Genomic DNA, 16,943 nt, shown 5'->3' with positions numbered 1-16,943 from the left:
GAGGACCACTAGACAAAAACAGTTTGCAGCTCCAGCACATGGACATGAGGCCACATTCAAGCAGCCCTGCTAGAGAGATCTCTCTTCTGGTTGTCCAAAAGTATCAATAACAGTAACATCTTCCATGAAACAGAACATTTCACTCTGAGGGACCCCAAAACTTTTCTCAAACTAGTCGAGATTCCTCCACTTGCTACAAGTGGTACCCATTTCAGCGACTGTTGGCAGAAGCAGCTCTACACAACAAGAGCGAGCAACACCTGATGAACCCAACAGCAGCAGCCATGGAGCTGGGAAGTCAGAGAAGCATACGTCAGCAGAAACCAGCATCCAAACTTGCACACATGGCTGTTTGCCCAGCAAAGGGACAGTGAAACACCTCCTGCCCTCTTCACGCCAGCACACATACTCCTCAGCAGCACAACTTCTGCTGGTGCTGCTCTTCAAGATGCATCTACAGCTCACATGGTGGTATCTAGTGAGCTCAAAGGCCAAACAGTGCTAGAGACAGGACACAATGGGAACTGGTGTTGGAGCACAACCTAAAATACAGGTCTCCTTCACCCCGAGGTAATTCCTTATTGACTGAAATTGTCTTTTCTCAGTCCCTGAACTGACTTTTGTTGGCTGTCGCTGGAGCGTGGAGGCAGGTTAGTGGCAGCGTGCCCACCCAGGCAGTGCTGATCTCCTCCAAAACCCACCAAAGTCAGTGGGAACCTTCCCATGGACCCAGCTGGGTTTTGGGTGAAGCCCCAGAAGATGGGTGTGCAGAGAGTGTGAGTCCCCAGGGTGTCCCTCGCTGAGCTGAAAACACCAACCTCTTTTCTACAGGGTTACTTACGGGTTATCAGTGCTGGATTAAAGGGAGAAAAGAGGTTCCATTTCAAACGGCCTTTTAATCGAGAGGTTTGGAGGGGAAAAGAGGGGGGAAAAAAGAATGACTTCTTCAGCGATACAGAGGACATCACAGGTTAAAAGGCAGTTTTATCTTCTGAACGGATGCTTACCCACCATTTACCCCAACAAACTGAAGATTCTTTTTGGTCCCATTGCCTCCTGCATGGAAACCATAACCTTTCTTTTTCATGATAGATTTAAGACTTGTGGTTGGAGAGGTTTCTAGCAAAATACAAAATAATAGATTAATTAAGCAGATGTGCCATAATTACCAATGATTCTTCCCAATCTCTAGCAACAGACTACAAACCATAATAATAAGCACCTTAGTTCATGTTAGCAAATGTTTTTTTTACGTCTTGCAAAACTATTGATGCACCTGGCCATGATCTGAACCTCCACTGCCACCTTTAAAATACAGGTCTCAAACATCTCCCAGTGACAAGGAATATAAAGGAAGTGACTGGGAATTATACACTTGTTCTATCAATATAAGTAAGTTTCACTTTTGTAATAATGGGGTTTTAAATTTTTTTTCAATACTAATGTATTGGAAATCTCCTATATAAATCTCCTATAATACTACATGGATGAGTCCATCAGAGTTTGAATACTCTCAAACATATTGCTTATAAGTAATAGGTCACTTATCTGTTTGCAAGCCCCCCCAAGAATGAACAGGCAGCCTTTGGGTTTGGAACGCCCCGTGAGTGGGGACAGGCCTTCTCCCAGCCCAGTTGCTCAGTTTGCTTGAATTGGCTTTGGTTCTGGCGACCTTCATGCTGATTTACCCCAGATGAGCACGAGTCCCATATCCTTGCAAATTGAGATGTCCAATCCAATTAAGAAAAATTGTTATTTGACGGAATAGCCACAAGCACGGCCACTTTCGGAAGCTGACCCTGCATATAGCTGAGGCCCAGCTTTATCAGCTCCTACATGGTTTTGTTCGCTTTTTTAAATTTAAGATCATACATTTTATGATGTGAAGAGATTTGCCTTTCTCATACATGTTTAGGAGGGGCTATTTCTGATCTGACTGATACTAATTATACCACCGAGCTCCACTGCATCATCCCTGCTCAACGCTTGAATAAATGGGAAGAGATTTGGCCCGGACACGTTGACACCTCTGCCAATATTATTTACCCAACTGTTGATAGTGTGTGTTCGAATTCTCCTTATCCGCGGGCCCTTGCGTAGAGTAGGCCGACAGCAACGAGTTTAAGGAATTAACTAATTGGTTCTGGATGGAGCTGAGCTTGGAGGCTGGCTGTTTAATAGCGCTCGCTAACTCGGGGTAGCCATGCTCCAGACACAGCCACTGCTCCTGCAAAAGCTCCTGGATTTTTTTTACGTATTGGCCGATGGGGTCAACAGCAGGGAGATCCTCGTGGCCAGGGGGACCTTCCTCTTCCAGCCCATCTCGAGGTTTGGCTTCGCCAAAGCCCGCCTTGTTTTCTCCTGTGTTTGAGCCAATTCTTGTTCCTCGAGAGCCTTCTGCAGTCCCTGCGTGAGCAGTGAGGCTCTGGGTATCACAGTTATTCCTGTGGTTCTGATTGTCATCGCTGAGGTGCTCGTCAATCTTCAGCTGGGTGAAGCATGGTGCATGAAGGCCAGCCTCTGTGTCAGCTTCACCAAAATGTCCAGGTCCCTCTCCACCAACACCACCACAAGCGTATTCCAGTCCCTGATCCCTCTGAGCACCCAGCTTCATCGCCTGTGCATTCATGTTGTCTGCTCTGTGGACGTTGCATCCTATGGATTTGGTGGAGATGGGGATGTTTACGTTGATGCCTTTATCGTGGGCTTGCTTGGCCCCGGTCACCTGTGAGAGGTCGGTGTTCACCGCAGCATCGTAGCACTGCAAAGCCCCACTGCTCTGCCTGGAGGGGGGCTTGGCGTCTCCGGTGTTCTCCCGGCACAACTTCTCTTCCAGCTGAGCTTTGGAGCTGGCCAGTAACTTAATGCTCTTCTCCTTCTCCTTGATCTCATGATCCTGCCGCTCCAGCACTGCCCTGATCTGCTCAAGTTCCTCCTCCTTCTTGCTCAGTTGCTCCTCCAGAGCAGCGACCTGCTGTTTCAACGCAGAGACTGCACTGGGCTCTCCAGCATCCCCAGGCTGAGGACCACAGCTCTCCTTGTCCTCTCCAGCCAGGACATTCCCCTCCTCAGCTTCTTTCAGCACGTCTAGAGTGACTTCGCTCACGCTTAACTCCCCTTCCCCAGGGTTTGTGTTCTCCTCCACAAGCTGGAGGGTGCCCGGTGATGCTGGTTCACCCCCAGAGCGACCGCTGGTGTCGGTGGCATCACCCTCCTCACCTCCACTCTCCATCACCACCTGCAGCTGTGGCGCGACGGGATGCTGGCTCTGCCACGGGGGCTGCATCTGCACCAGCCCCGGGCTACCTCCACCGGGATGCTCCTTCTGGCCCGAGGAGACATCCTGCTCCGAGCTCATTTGCCGGGGCAGCTTTAACATGACGCCATCAGAGCCGGGGTGAAACGTGCTTTCGGAGCCACTCTGCTCGTGGCAGGGCTGGGGAGGGGGCCGGAGGGGCGAGGGCACCCGTCCGTCCCCCGGGGGGGTCTGGCCAGGTGGCAGGGCAGCTGGCATGCTGGAGGCCCGCAGGAGCTGTGGTCGCCCCCAGAGCTCCTCCTCCTGCCGCCCCAGCTCCGCCTGCCGCCGCGTCTCCGCCAGAAGGGCTCTTCTTCTGTAACTTGGCTCATCAGCCACAGGAAGGGTCAGCTCGTTGGGCAGGAGGGGACGGGGGATCTCCTCTGCCCCCAGGGACGCCTTTCGCTGAGGGAAGGAGCACGTCGCCGTCCAGCTCTTGCTGGGGGTGGACAGGCACCCGCGGGAGCCGTTCTCGGGCAGGCTGAAGTTTCGGGGCAGGGTGCTGAATTTTGGCTGCTTGGCTTTCCGGTGGATGTGAACCCTTCTGATGGTGTGGCCTTTCTCAATGTCGTCCACGTACTTCAGGAAGTCCAGGTCCAAGTGAAAGCCGTAGGGCGTCTCCACCGAGTAGGGGAGGCTGCGGGGCTGCTCCCTCTCCCCGTCGGGTTTGGGTGGCTGGTGGTTTGCTGAAACAACCCAAAGGAAAGAGACTGAATTTCACTGAATTTTTAGAGTTGGAAGGGACCATAGAGATCATCTAGTCCAACTCCCCTGCTAAAGCGGGACCTCCCAGAGCATGTCAGATCATGCCACTCAGGACTGCATCCAGGCGGGTCTTGAAAATCTCCAAAGAAGGGGACTCCACACCCTCCCTGGGCAGCCTGTTCCAGGGTTCCGTCACCCTCACCGTGAAGAAGTTTCTCCTCATATTCAAGTGGAACCCTTTATGTTCCAACTTGTGCCCATTGCCCCTCGTCCTCTCACTGGGAACCACTGAAAAGAGTCTGGTTCCCTCCTCCCTCAGCCCGCCCTTGAGATACCTGTAGGCATTAATAAGGTCTCCCCTCAGCCTTCTCTTCTCCAGACTAAAGAGTCCCAGCTCTTTCAGTCTCTCCTCATAAGGGAGATGCTCCAGTTCTTGAATCATCTTTGTAGCCCTACGCTGGACTCTTTCCAGTAGCTCCTTGTCCCTCTGGAGGCAGAGGGGAGCCCAGAACTGGAGGCAGTATTCCAGTTGTGGCCTCACCAGTGCAGAGTAGAGGGGCAGAATGACCTCCCTCAACCTACTGGCCACACAGGGTTTTGATTGGGTTTTGAAGACAACAACAAAAAAAATTAACAAGAATTATGTTTAGAGCAGGGAAAAAACAGCACTGCTTTTTCATCTCATTTTCAGGCAGGTGGGAGCTGCAGTTTGTCACTGCGAAGGCTCATGGTGAAGCTGCAACACGTGCAAAGGTCTGATCCGGTTTTTCGGAGGCGAATCAGGTAATTGTTGCACTGAGGAAGCCGAAAATTTGCTGAAATTGTGGCTCTAATTGGCAATTAAGCAAACAGCAGGTTTTGCAGGCAGAGCTACGTGTCTGCGTAAGTATAAAAAGCTGCCTGATGTGTAATAAATCCAGCTCAAAAAACAAAGGTGGAACCGATCTGTGACAATTACATTTTCCAAGGCTATTTTTTTCTTCGTTTGGTTTTTAACTTTTCGGTGGCTGTGCACGGCGAGCAGGAATATCATGGTACTATTTCATCTGCAAACTCCGGGTCAGTCTCACAAATTATTCCTTGGAAATGATAAATACTGCACCGGGCAGAGGCTGGACCCAGACAGCGGCAGCCGGGGCTGCTTTACAGAGCCGCAGCCATGCGAAACACGTGCCTCCCAAGGTGACCGGCTGCACGGCACCCAGCACGGCTCTTAATTGAGGAAAATCACCACAAAATGCATGACAAGTGTGTTTGCCCACCCAGCCCTCGCAGGCAAACCGCACCGGCTCCAGGTTTAATACAACTCCTGCAGCCCCAGGCTCCTGGCTTTATACAACTTTATACGGTCAGATCCAGGCTGCAAAAATTCATAGCCCCCCAAAATTTCAGCCTCGAGGGTGGAAATAGTTAAACCCCCGCGTGACTGCTTGTTCTCCTTTATGCAGCCAGCCCCTGAAATAAATCACTGTGGTTTGAGCTGCTTTGCACCTCTGAGCCGTGCTCTATGAGGAAGAGGAGGAGGAGGAGGAGCAGCTCGATCAGGAGAAGCCAGGTCTCACGGCTGCTCCCTCTCCCTCCATCCTGGTGCAGCACCTGCCTGGGAACCGGGAGGATGTGCCACAGCTTTGGGTGCTGCTGGGCACAGAGCAGCACCGAGATGTAGCCACCTTCCTGGTGGGAAGAGGCACGTGAAAGTCAGAGGAATTACAGAAGGAAAACATCACATAGGGATACACAGCACAGGGGGAAAGCCTGGCTGGTGGAAGCAGAGGAGATCTGTCCTGCCTACACACCGCAGAGGACAGGAGGACAAATCGGGGCTGAACTGAGAGCCCTGACCATGTTTGTGCTGCAGTTTAGGAAGTCTGCATAATACATGAATGAGGCTTTTTTCATCTCCTGGCCCTAGCGCCTATCTATAGAAAGCAGGTTATTTGCAGTATTTCTGGTAAGGAAATTACTCCAAGTTGGGTTGTTGTTTTTTTTCAAGAAACAAATGAGCAAACAAAAATCCCATAGTCTCCATACCATCTGTCTTCTCCATGGTGTGGTCTAGTCGGGCCGTCAGTTAACCATCCTCTGACAAGCTAGGGCAGATGAGTCGCTGCACCCTTGAAAAGAAGGAACAGATACTTTGAATTAAAAAAAAAAAAAAGGTCAATCATGCAAACTTAACTTCTCCTTAAAATCTTACACCTCTTCAGAGGCCACCCCCTCTTATTCCCCATATTTTGCAGCCCGACTGTGCCTGCTAAGCATTTTCAAGCTGTTTAAATCAATAGCTCCTTTTCCAGTGGCAACAACTCGTGCTTCACAGGCACATCCCAGGTAGTTGGTTCTTATAAAACAGCCCCTGCATTACAGATGGTTTTGACAGCAAAAGAGAAAGGAGAGACGTTTAGGATAATTTCTACTGGGCTTGAGATAGATAGATGGCACAGGGATTCTTCACCGACTCCTGTAAGCTGGACATATCCAATATAACATCTCTGAAAACAGCAAGAGATATAAACCATACATATAAATGACTGATTTGTCGCCTTTTTAAAAAAAAATAAATCCATAACAACCGAAGATTCAAAATTTATGTTAAACTTTGTTCAAAGGAAACCCATTAGTTCAGAGCACATCCATGCCATTATAAACACCCTTCACCAAATTGCACTAAAATACCAACAAATTGCTTTCATATGAGGGAAGATCTTCAGGTGGAGATCTCCCACAGCCTACACCATGACCTTCACATCCAGCCTGGTCTGTACTGCCCTACAGCTCTTTCCTATCATATGGACACAGGTGAGACCCTCCTGGAGCACGAGAGGAGATTAAGGCTGGGAACAACCCAGAAAAGTCCTCAGTGAAGGTTCTCTCCTCCATGCCCTTTAGAAAGACACAGGGAAGAGGCTGGCAAGGGTGAAGGAGGTTGAGGCAGTTGGACATCACCGTAGAAGGCCCCCTGATCTGCATGAGAAGGACAACATTGCTCAGAGTGAGAAGGTCTGCTTTTTTAATTCCAGCTAAAAAGTGGGAAGTTTTGGACAACCTACTGTTCTTGGACAGTAGGTTGCTTGTTTAGATTTTCCTTCAAGTATCTGATTTGGTTCCTGGCCAAAGATGGTCCCACAGCAGCTTATCTGACAAGATAACTGGATATCCAGTAAAGATTATGATATATAGAGTATAGAGGTGCTGCTGTTATTCTCTGCTAGAAGCACTGACACAACGTGGTTTAACTACAACAAAGATGAGCGGGAAACGAAGTCAAATCCTGCTGTGCTGTTATCATAGGACAGCTACTTCGAAATATCAAAACCTTTTAAAGAAACAATTAGTTCTGTCAGTCAGGTAGACATGTTTAATGTCCATGTATAGCCCTGATGGAGAGATGGGAGGGTCCCAACCCAAGGAGAACATCAAAACTCTCAAAAGCTCCTCCAGTGTTAGGACCTCCTTGATGCTCACATGGCCAGATGGCAACACTGATGCCCGCCCAATGCCAGGTGAGCTTCTGAAACACCTCGAGCAGTGGCTCCTGACACACTCTCCAATTAAGTACTCTTCTTCTATAAAGGGCAATTCCTTCCGTCTCCTCCTGCCAATAAACAGCATGTGCCAAAACGAACGCTAAACTCTTTCTCAAATGTTTTCTTTTAAATTTTCCCCTAACAGTCAATTATGGATCCCAGCTAGAGTCTGACTAGCCACGCTTCACGCTGCTAGGTCATATATTTAGAAGGCAGGGGGTGGGGGATCTGACTAGCCACGCTTCACGCTGCTAGGTCATATATTTAGAAGGCGGGGGGTAGGGGAAAGCCAGTGAATAGGATGCTTTTTAATATCTAGATAATTGCATCTATTTGGTTCGTTTATGAGCTGGCTGGGTCCCAACTCTGCAGCCCAAATTGGTAATACCACTTCTCTCTTTTGACCAATCTACTTCAAAATTGCCTCATAAAAGGATGCTGAATGTACCCTACCAGCTTGCTGATGTCCTCCCGTCCCCCTCCCGGGGCAGCTCAGGTGCGGGGCAGATGGCTTTGAGCCCAAACAACAGCTCCTTGGCCCCCCCGTGTGCTGTCCCATGCCTGTCCCTAATAAAAATGAGATTAAAAAAAGGAATTCATGTGCCAGAAGCATACTCGTATGTCCAGGGTCCAGCCCACAATTCTGGGCAGGGCAGTACTTATGTGTTGAGTTTTCCTCTCTTTACTAAAATTGAAGAAGACTCATTTTCCTCTCCAGGCAGGCAACATCGCCACGCGCACAGCATTGCTGATCTTTACCTTGAATGAAATTACACTGCTTTTCTCAAGGCAGGAATAAATATGTACAGAAATGGAAATCGAGAAGGCAAATATGTGAGAAGGCGACAGCACAGAGCGAAGTGGTTTTATCCCCTGGGGCAGCCCATTTGCAGGGACAGGGTACTGTCTTTTTAACTAGCCCTGTCTCAAACACTCGCTCTTTACAGTCACATTTTAACCCCTCTTTTACTCTGTCCCCCTCACCAGGCAATGTAAGCATCCTCCCACTCCCCCATCCACCCCAGCCAGCAGAAAGGAGAGCAGCATTACACCCCAGAAGGTTTAAAGAACAAATTAACCGAACCACAAAGACAAATATATATGAATGCCATTCTCTGACAGCATCTTGCTAGTAATTTTAAATTGGAAACATTTAACCCTGTGCCTATAAATAGGAAGATAATTCATCCCTGCTGAGCAGCACGTTAGCACAGTCTCATTAGCTGTAACACAACATTTTTTTTGCCTGTCGTGTTCTCCTGCACTGCAGCAATGGCTTTAGCACTTCATGGAGGAAGGAAAAACTACGGTTACAAGAGCATCTTGCTGTGTTACCTTCTTGTGCTCCCACCTACAAGCCCATCGAGGAGCAGAAGCTCTTGCCTCCCTCAAAAGCATCTTTTCCTGTGCTGAGAGCCAGCAGCGAAGGGTTCGGAGCAGCAAACGTGCCTTTTCCAGTTGTTAAAAAGTTGGTCAGCTGAGCAGTGACCTTGCTCGGAAAGCAAATACAAGTTTAAAACAAAAAGCACAAAAGAGGGATTAATTTTCTAATAAAGCAGCCCATCGCTCTCCTATGACCTTTCCCAGGACAGTTCAAGCCTGCTGTAGAAAAACGAGTTACTTTCCGCAGCACAGACAACTTTTCCATAAAAACACAAAACACCCAGCGCTGCCTGGGCTGTCGGCGGGCTGCCTGCCTCCCTCCTCAGGAAAGATTATTGAAAAGACAGTCAATTATTAACGATAGGGTTCAAACTGTACCTGATGCTGCAGGCTGCAGCCGGAGCTCACCCTCTGCATGCTGCACCTCCCAGGCTGGAGGCATTAGCTATTCTGCTGAGCGCCTCTCCCAAGGAAACGCAAGCGGCTGCCGCGATTAAAAGGCGGCATCTTTTAGCAGGAGCCTCAGAAGGTCTCAGCGTCCAGAATTAATCCTGCCGAAGCAGAAAGAGCCCCCTTGCCCCTTTCACCCTTCTCCCCAGAGCTCCAGCCCCTCACGTCGTCGCTCCCATCCATCCGCCGTGTCCCCAGGAGATGCTGAGCAGGGGGGGATGGCGAGGAGGTGGCTATGCGTACCTCGCCGTGCCCCGGAGGCTGCCAGGAGGGACAGCTCTCGTGGGTGCCAGTGGGACTCGCCAAATCAACCTCTCCAGCCTTTTGCAGCAGGGTTATCACTGCAAACTTCCAATCCCAGGCACGGGGGCAGCGGGCAGAGCAGACACAGCGTGCTTTTGTGTGGCTGGGTGATGGGCACAGAGCCCGCCCCAAGCCCCCGCGCTGGGGTTGCTGTCGGGCATCCCAGATCACCGCACCCTCCGGCTGCCAACCGGGGGGAAAAACCACCCCTCAGCCTCTGCGCTGAACTCACAACAACTTCACATTTGGAAAAGCAGGTTCAGCCCCTGCCCGGCTCCCTGCAGCCCCACAGCTGGGCTGTGAACCTCTTCCAGGGCCAGGAAAGAAACTCCTGGAAAGCAGAGGCATCCCACCGGGACATGGGGGGCTCCGCTGGGGGGTTTCACCAGGGACTCACATCATGGAGTGGTGCCAGCACCTTTCCCATCAATTAACAAGCAACCAAATTCTAATGTCAGTAGGAAAAAACACATTTCATTTCTCTCTGCCTGCAGAGCAGAGCTCACTGTACGCCTGCAACCACTGAATGGAACTTTAACAGATGAAGTTTGAAGAAAAGCAGAGAAGTTTTGCCTTTGCAGGAAGCCAAATAGGCTGGACACGTACAGGAACGGCGGCAGTTTGTCCTTGCTCACACTCCCCAAGGCACGGACGGATTAACTTCTTACCCGAAGAATGAAAAATAACCCCCCCACTTCAGCAGCTGCTTAAATGCCGCCTTTCCCATTAAATACCGCCTTTCCCACTCGGCTCCAGCATCCCACACCACACAGGGCCCTGACTCGGTGTTGATGGCATTCTGCTTTCACAAGCAATCACTGAACTCCAGGTTCAAAACAAACTTAAGAGCACAATTGCTTATTTTCTGTCAAATCCTTCTGGTTAAGTTACCCTCGTGCATCTTTTCTGAGCGTATTTCTGTTGCTTATGTTTTCTAGACAAAATAGCACGATAGAAAAAATATACATATTTCTATATGGCACTGATTTTAAAGTAAGCCTAAAAGAATTGTTTTGTTTTCCCACTGGAAAGACCCAGCAGGAAGCTTTTATCTGGAGCATTTCCTTATTGCAATTACCCACATAAGATCTACAGCTTTTCCCAGATGTAATCCCCGTGGGCCTGAAGAAGGTCTTCAAGTCTGTGTCCCCCTAAATAAGCTTTTAATCAGGAACTACAAATGGATGGAGTCGAAACATGCAAATTAATTAATTACGGGTTGGTGCTCGGAGCTACGACTGGCTTATGATAGTTTTGCCCCATGGGGCTGGCAGAGGGTGGGAAATGGGGAAGGGTTTCACCTGGGCACGGCCTGAGATCGCCCCGCCGGGGTGAGGACTGAGGTCACAGCCTAAAATTGCTGCTGCTTTACGTTACACAGCAGCTGTCAGGGGGGATTTCGCTTTGCAGGCTGCTCCCACGGATGATAGGAAACAGACGGCCATGAAACGGCGCAAAAACCATCCTGTCGGTCCCTGCGGCGGCCACGGCTGCATTCTTGGATGCTCACAGGGCTGATGGGCAAAGAGGCTGCTTTCCTGCCTCTCCCCAGGCAGAATCGCAGCAGGAGGGCAGGTTTGGGCTTCTCCCACAGCCTCCTGCTCCCCTCCACCCCATGGACCCACACGGACCCCAGGGACGGAGCTCTCCCCTGGCACCCAAAGGGTTACACCCAAACCTGCTCCATCCAGGCGGTCTGCTGGATTGCACAACAACCAGCCGTGCTATTATTGCAAGTGGACATACCAGGAATAAATATAGCCTCTCGGGGAATATTTGTTGTACAGATTTTTCAATTCTGTTTTCACTGCAAAGGAAGAAAAATAACCCATTTCCAGTCTGCTGGGGTCGTCCACACGGGTGGGATCTCCGCTGAGCGGCGGTGGGCTGGGATGGGCTGCCGGCTGGCACAGGCACGGGAAGGAATTTCCTTCCAGGAGGAAAAAAAAGAAGTTTGAAAACTTTGTGGGATGAAATAAATAGAGAAGTAAATACAAGCAGTTTAAAGTTCTAGTTTGCACTGCAAGAAGTTGTCATGAGGTTTTATCGTAAGATCATAGAATCACAGAATGGTTTGGGTTGGAAGGGACCTTAAAGACCATTGAGTTCCAACCCCCTGCCCTGGGCAGGGACATCTCCACCAGACCAGGTTGCCCAAAGCCTCATCCAACCTGGCCTCACCACCCTCACAGGAAAGAATTTCTTCCTAACATCTAATCTGAATCTCTCCTCTTTCAGTTTAAAACTGTTACCCCTTGTCCTATCACTCCACTCCCTGATAGAGTCCCTCCCCACTTCCCTGGAGCCCCTTTAAGGACTGAAGGGGCTCTAAGGTCAACTGAACCTTCTCTTCTCCAGGCTGAACCCCCCCAACTCTCTCAGCCTGTCTTAGATGCCTGCTTAAAAGTCAACCTTAGTCCGAAGGCCAGCAGGTGACTTTGGCATGTGGCTTACAGTGATGGGTACCCTACGGCGCCAGCCTCAGCATTTTATCACACTCCAGAATGAAGCTCCCTCGGCTTCTTGAGACATGAGCTGGGAGCTGGAAGTGGTTTGTGTGGGCTTGAGAAGGACAAGCTCCCTCTGCAACCCATCAGCTTGTGGTTGGACCAATGGTGCTGTCCTCCCACCCTCCACCAGCCACCACCCGCTCTGCAAAATTATTTACATGAAGCAGTGGAGAGGCTGGAGCCGGGGACTACTTGCATGGAAAACATCCTGGAGGCGTGCGGAGCCTCCCTGGGGTTTGAGAGAGCGGAGGGCTCGTGAGAAATCTGAATAATTAACCCAGAGCCACTTAATAAAGAAGACGATCGCTTTCAGCATAAGTGTGCAACCCTCGGCGGCTGGCGGTACTTAAACAGCCATCTCAGGCATCTTTTCATATGGCAGTAATAAAGTTGTGCGGATACTGATTTTATTAAAGCTGCTTATTGCTGTTTAATAAATGTCATGAGCTTCCTGCCAGCTTTTCCATTAGAGACGGGTCAGGACGAGACCTGGAGGTATCAGATATCCAAACTCTCGCCCTCTTTTATGGTTCACCAGGAGGGGAAAACGATCACATTCATCCCCTCCTCTGATAACCTCTTTTCCAACTGACCTTCAGCTCGTTCCAGCCAAGGTCTTATAAAAGCTTTGATCGATTCTCTTGATTTTATCCTGTGGTGTTTTCCCTAAAGTCTCCTCTCCTAGAGCCAGGAGATCAGAAAAAACACCTGAAGCCATGAATCGAAAGAGCTCCACAGTCAGAAGGCAGACAAAAACCTGAAGTGCCTCATCTCTAATGTTTATTCCTTTTGCCTTAATCCCACAAATTTAGGGGGGGGGGACGGGACAATAAAACCCTCCTTTGGCTTCTGGTCTCTTCCAAGCAGCTGTTTTTCATCTCCTTGACCTTGGGACAGGTCAAACTTTGCTGCCATGATACTGAATAACTTCCATGTAGTCAAAGAAGCTGGTAGCAACTTTATGACAACGGGGTTGTCCTTGGCTTGGCCAGGGCTTGGTGCATCCTTGGGGCTCCTGCGCTCATCCCACTCAAGAGCCAGAGTTTTGGCTGGGATGGAAATGTCTCCGTTTCCTAAGGAAAACCAGGATCCTTTGAGTGTTTTCAGAAGCTGGGTGTGGAGGTGAACCACCAAACCAAGGGACTGCTGGCTGCTGGCAAAGGCTCTTCCACCTGGCTCTTGCTTGGCTGATTGCTGAGACATGAGATGGGGCAGCACAGGGAAGGAAGGGTGCTGTGCAGCATCCAATCCTCTTGGTGCTTGCTGAGAGATGAAACACCAGAGTTTCTGGAACTGGAAAAACCCACACCGACAGAAAAACACGGCTTCTTAAACCCACCAGCCTGAGAAATCTCTGAAAAGTGCATTTGTGATTGAGAAAGCTGACTGGAGATTCAGGGTCTGTCCTGTCCAAGCACATTAAAAGCCGCATCATCAACACAGGTCCTCTCCTGCTGAAAGAGGACTTTTAGGAAAGTCCTGATCTCTGGATGCCTCTTCTTCTCCTCTTCTCTGGGCAGTCCCCCATGGAGACATGGGGCCATTTTATATCGATTTCTGGCCTGAGCCAACAAGACCTGGATTCATCACACTCACAACATTTTTAAAAACCTCTTCAAACAGGATTAGTTATTTTTCATGCCACTTGAAGCCACTCTCCACATTGACTGGGACCGCGGAGGAGATGGATGTGCCACCTTCCTCTTCTCCTGGTGGTTTCCACATGGGTACCAGGAGCTGGGTTTAGGAAACAGGGGCTTTCCCCAGTTTTTTGCCCAAGCTCAGGCCACACGTTGCTGGTGTGTTTGCAGCTTTCTCGTCGGCGCTGAGACTCGTGTTCAGCCCTGATGGACACAGGAACTGGCTGCAATGATGAATTGAAGAAAACCACATTCGGAAGGTGGGAGCCACAACCTGAGGGTGGGCTTTTCACTGTATTTCACATTTCTCACTCCACCAAATTGTCCACTTTGGCAGTTTATTATCATAATGATGACAATAATTGCTTTTTCATGTGCCGTTTAAATCCTGGGATGCTCAGGACTCGAGGCTTCCTGAGGCACAGCGCCGGAAACATGAATTCCACTGAGGTCTAAAATAAATAGGGCTGAAGAAGGAGCTCTCTGCAGCCGGTTCCTCCCCACCACTCTCCCCTAACACCAGCAGCATGTGAATGTGCACGGTTGGGGATCTCTGCCCTGATCCACGGGCTCCTTTGTGCCCTTGAGTTGGGGTCAGGGCTTTATTGACCAAAATCTGCACCTTGCTGCTCTTGAGCAAGGCAGAGTCACGTAACCCCTGTCATACAGGGCACCGAATGGAAAATACACTAACTTCCCCTATTTACTTTTTTCTCTAACAAATGGGGCCACGTTCATCCCTGCTGTTTCTCCCAAAGCTTCCTCAAAAAGACCGTAGATTTGATGCGTAACACTCGGCAATAAAAAATGCAACTTTCCGAATATTTGGCAGCTGTAAAACCACAGAGGGAGGGACCTGCATCGGGCAAGGAGCTTGTGAATGAGCCCGGTCATCTCGCAGAATCTCAAAACCCCTCCTGATGCGAAGGATGTTTTGAGACCAAACCTCTCCCTTCTGAAAGGCGCCCACGCCGAGGGGAGCAGAGGCTGTTTGACGGGAAGCAACGTCTCACTCCTGCTCAGCAGCAATTAAATACAGGGGGGCGTTATTTCAGTTAGCTGAGGACCAAGGGGGACTTTGTGACACCAAACTGGCTGGATCCTGCAGGAACGGGGCAGCCCCAGCACCATACGAAGGGGTGATTTCTGCACCCAGGAGACAAAACCTTCTCCACAATCAGACTTTCCAGAACGAAGTCAAACGTGGCCCTGTTTTTTCTATTCACAAGTGGTTTGGGAACTGTACCGGGAGACCGACAGCACCCACAGCAGCAACAGGCTGCCCCCATCTCGTCACCCAGTTGCAGGATTATTTTAACAAATCCATTAACTGATCCCTCCTCAACCACAGATTCCCCAGCCAGGTTCATCAGGCTGCCTGTCATTTCAGCACATATACTTATTTCTGAAATATTACAGTTGAAGCGACAAATAATCAATCATAAACCTGAAGTTACGGGCTCCATCCTCTGATTTACCATTTCAGGAATCATTTAAAAGACCGGCTTTTTCCATTAAGTCCATCCCAAATCAAACACAAAACACCAGGAAGACTGCAAAACAGGTACAAAGGCAAATGCTGATCATTTTTAACCCTTGTCTCTGCCCTTTGCTGTGGTCTCTACCCTTACCCTGCACACGCTGTGTTTTCGGGTGCTCACCACCTTCATTTGGCCCACACAAATAAAATATTTAATTTCTGGCTTAGCCTCTGGATAAAGGGAAACCCTTCCCGGTGGTGTCGCATCCCATAGCTGTGAGGAAAATGAGATAACCCTACACTACAGTCCTGCTTCCATCTCCAGACGGTGAACATCAAACCCACAGCATCCAGACCACGCTTTCCTCCATCCTGAACTTACTTGGACTTGCATTTGAGATTATTTAACCCACTTTCTGCCACCACCAAACTTCTCACAGACTATCCAGCCTCTCCTCCATAGATCCCAGGCAACAGTGGGGCAGCTCCCTGTTTCACACTCACTGATTTCTCCCGGAGCAGAGTCAGAGCCTGGCACGTCTTCGCTTCAGGCCTGAGAGAAATCACAAACCGAAGGCCGGGAGCTGACGAAAGTGCTCACACGGGGGGACACGCCTGGTCCCGGCAGAGTTGGGGCTGCTCAGAAATGTCCTGGCAGCGGCTGCCGCCGAGGAAAGGCGATGCTGCCTGCGAAGGAGAGGCACTGCCCGGCCCTCCGCTCGCTGCCAAACACGCTGCCGGAGCGGCCCCCCTCCCGGCCCCGCTGGGGATGCGGAGACACGGAGCTCAGCCTGGACCAGACCCGGGACACGCGGATCAGGGAACCAGAGCACGAACCTCGCGAGAGACAGAAAGGAGTTACGGCGCCAAGAGTTTCGGAAAGCCGGCAAGGACACAGGGAGAGGCTGGAGGAAGGCGCTGGGACGGTGGAGGCTGGGCTAGAGCTCGTCTGAACCACATCTTCACAGCTGGGGAAGGTTTCATGGTTGGGCTTTGAGGTTAAATGCAAATCTGGGGCTGCTCTGGGACCTTGGTGCCTTCCACCACATGGCCCGGGGCCTGGAGGCCCTTCCCAGCCCTCACACGGTGACATCCAGGGGTCCTGTCAGGACTCTCCTGCCCTCTCCCTGCTGCCCAGCCACGCTCCCTGCCTGTCCCACACCCGGGGGTGTGCAGGAAACGCTCCCATTCTGCCAGCTTCAGGGGGGCTGCTGCCCCACAGGCAGCACCCGAGGGGCTTGGCACCCCTGGGCACCCCTAGAGCACCCTTTGGTGTGCTCCCAGGTGCCCTCTGAGCACCCCTGGAGCACACTCTGGAGCACCCCCGGAGCACACCCTGGAGCACCCCCGAAGCACACCCTGGAGCACCCCCGAGTGCTTTTAAAGCATCCCCAAGAGCATCCTGCACAGCACCCTCTGAGGCACCCCAAAGCACCCCCAAGCACCCACTGTCGCACCCCCAAAGTACCCCCCCTCCTTTTTCTTTTTTTTTTTTTTTTTTTTCGGTTGTTTTCTTTTCTTTTCTTCTGCCTGCGCTGTTGTGCCCGGGCTCTGCTTTTTAATGCTGTGTTTATACTTTTCTGGCTCATCCTGTTTGCACAGATGCAGATCAAGAGCGGTGGGAAGGGGAAACCGGTGGGGACGGGAGAG

General features: G+C 50.5%; 1 protein-coding gene across 2 annotated transcripts in view; it reads right to left on the bottom strand.

The window, feature by feature from the left end:
- KANK4 (KN motif and ankyrin repeat domains 4) overlaps window positions 1-16,943 on the bottom strand; it is a 35,255-nt gene that overhangs the window by 8,291 nt on the left and 10,021 nt on the right. The window contains exons 1-4 of one of the 2 annotated variants that reach the window (XM_014939236.1): window positions 9,289-9,407; window positions 6,032-6,114; window positions 2,047-3,981; window positions 1,008-1,119 (exon numbers count right to left, since the gene is read on the bottom strand). In XM_014939236.1, coding sequence (XP_014794722.1) covers window positions 1,008-1,119; window positions 2,047-3,981; window positions 6,032-6,047 — 2,063 coding nt within the window. In that variant the 5' untranslated portion in view covers window positions 6,048-6,114; window positions 9,289-9,407. Of the gene's footprint in view, window positions 1-1,007; window positions 1,120-2,046; window positions 3,982-6,031; window positions 6,115-9,288; window positions 9,408-16,943 lie in introns of those variants that run through there. The other variant, XM_014939234.1, reaches the window with a different exon arrangement.

This window comes from Calidris pugnax, unplaced genomic scaffold (assembly GCF_001431845.1).
Source record: "Calidris pugnax isolate Ruff unplaced genomic scaffold, ASM143184v1 scaffold18, whole genome shotgun sequence".
NCBI lineage: Eukaryota > Metazoa > Chordata > Aves > Charadriiformes > Scolopacidae > Calidris > Calidris pugnax.
The sequence above is the reverse complement of the archived record's forward strand: the minus strand, read 5'-3'. Positions and strand labels throughout refer to the sequence as shown.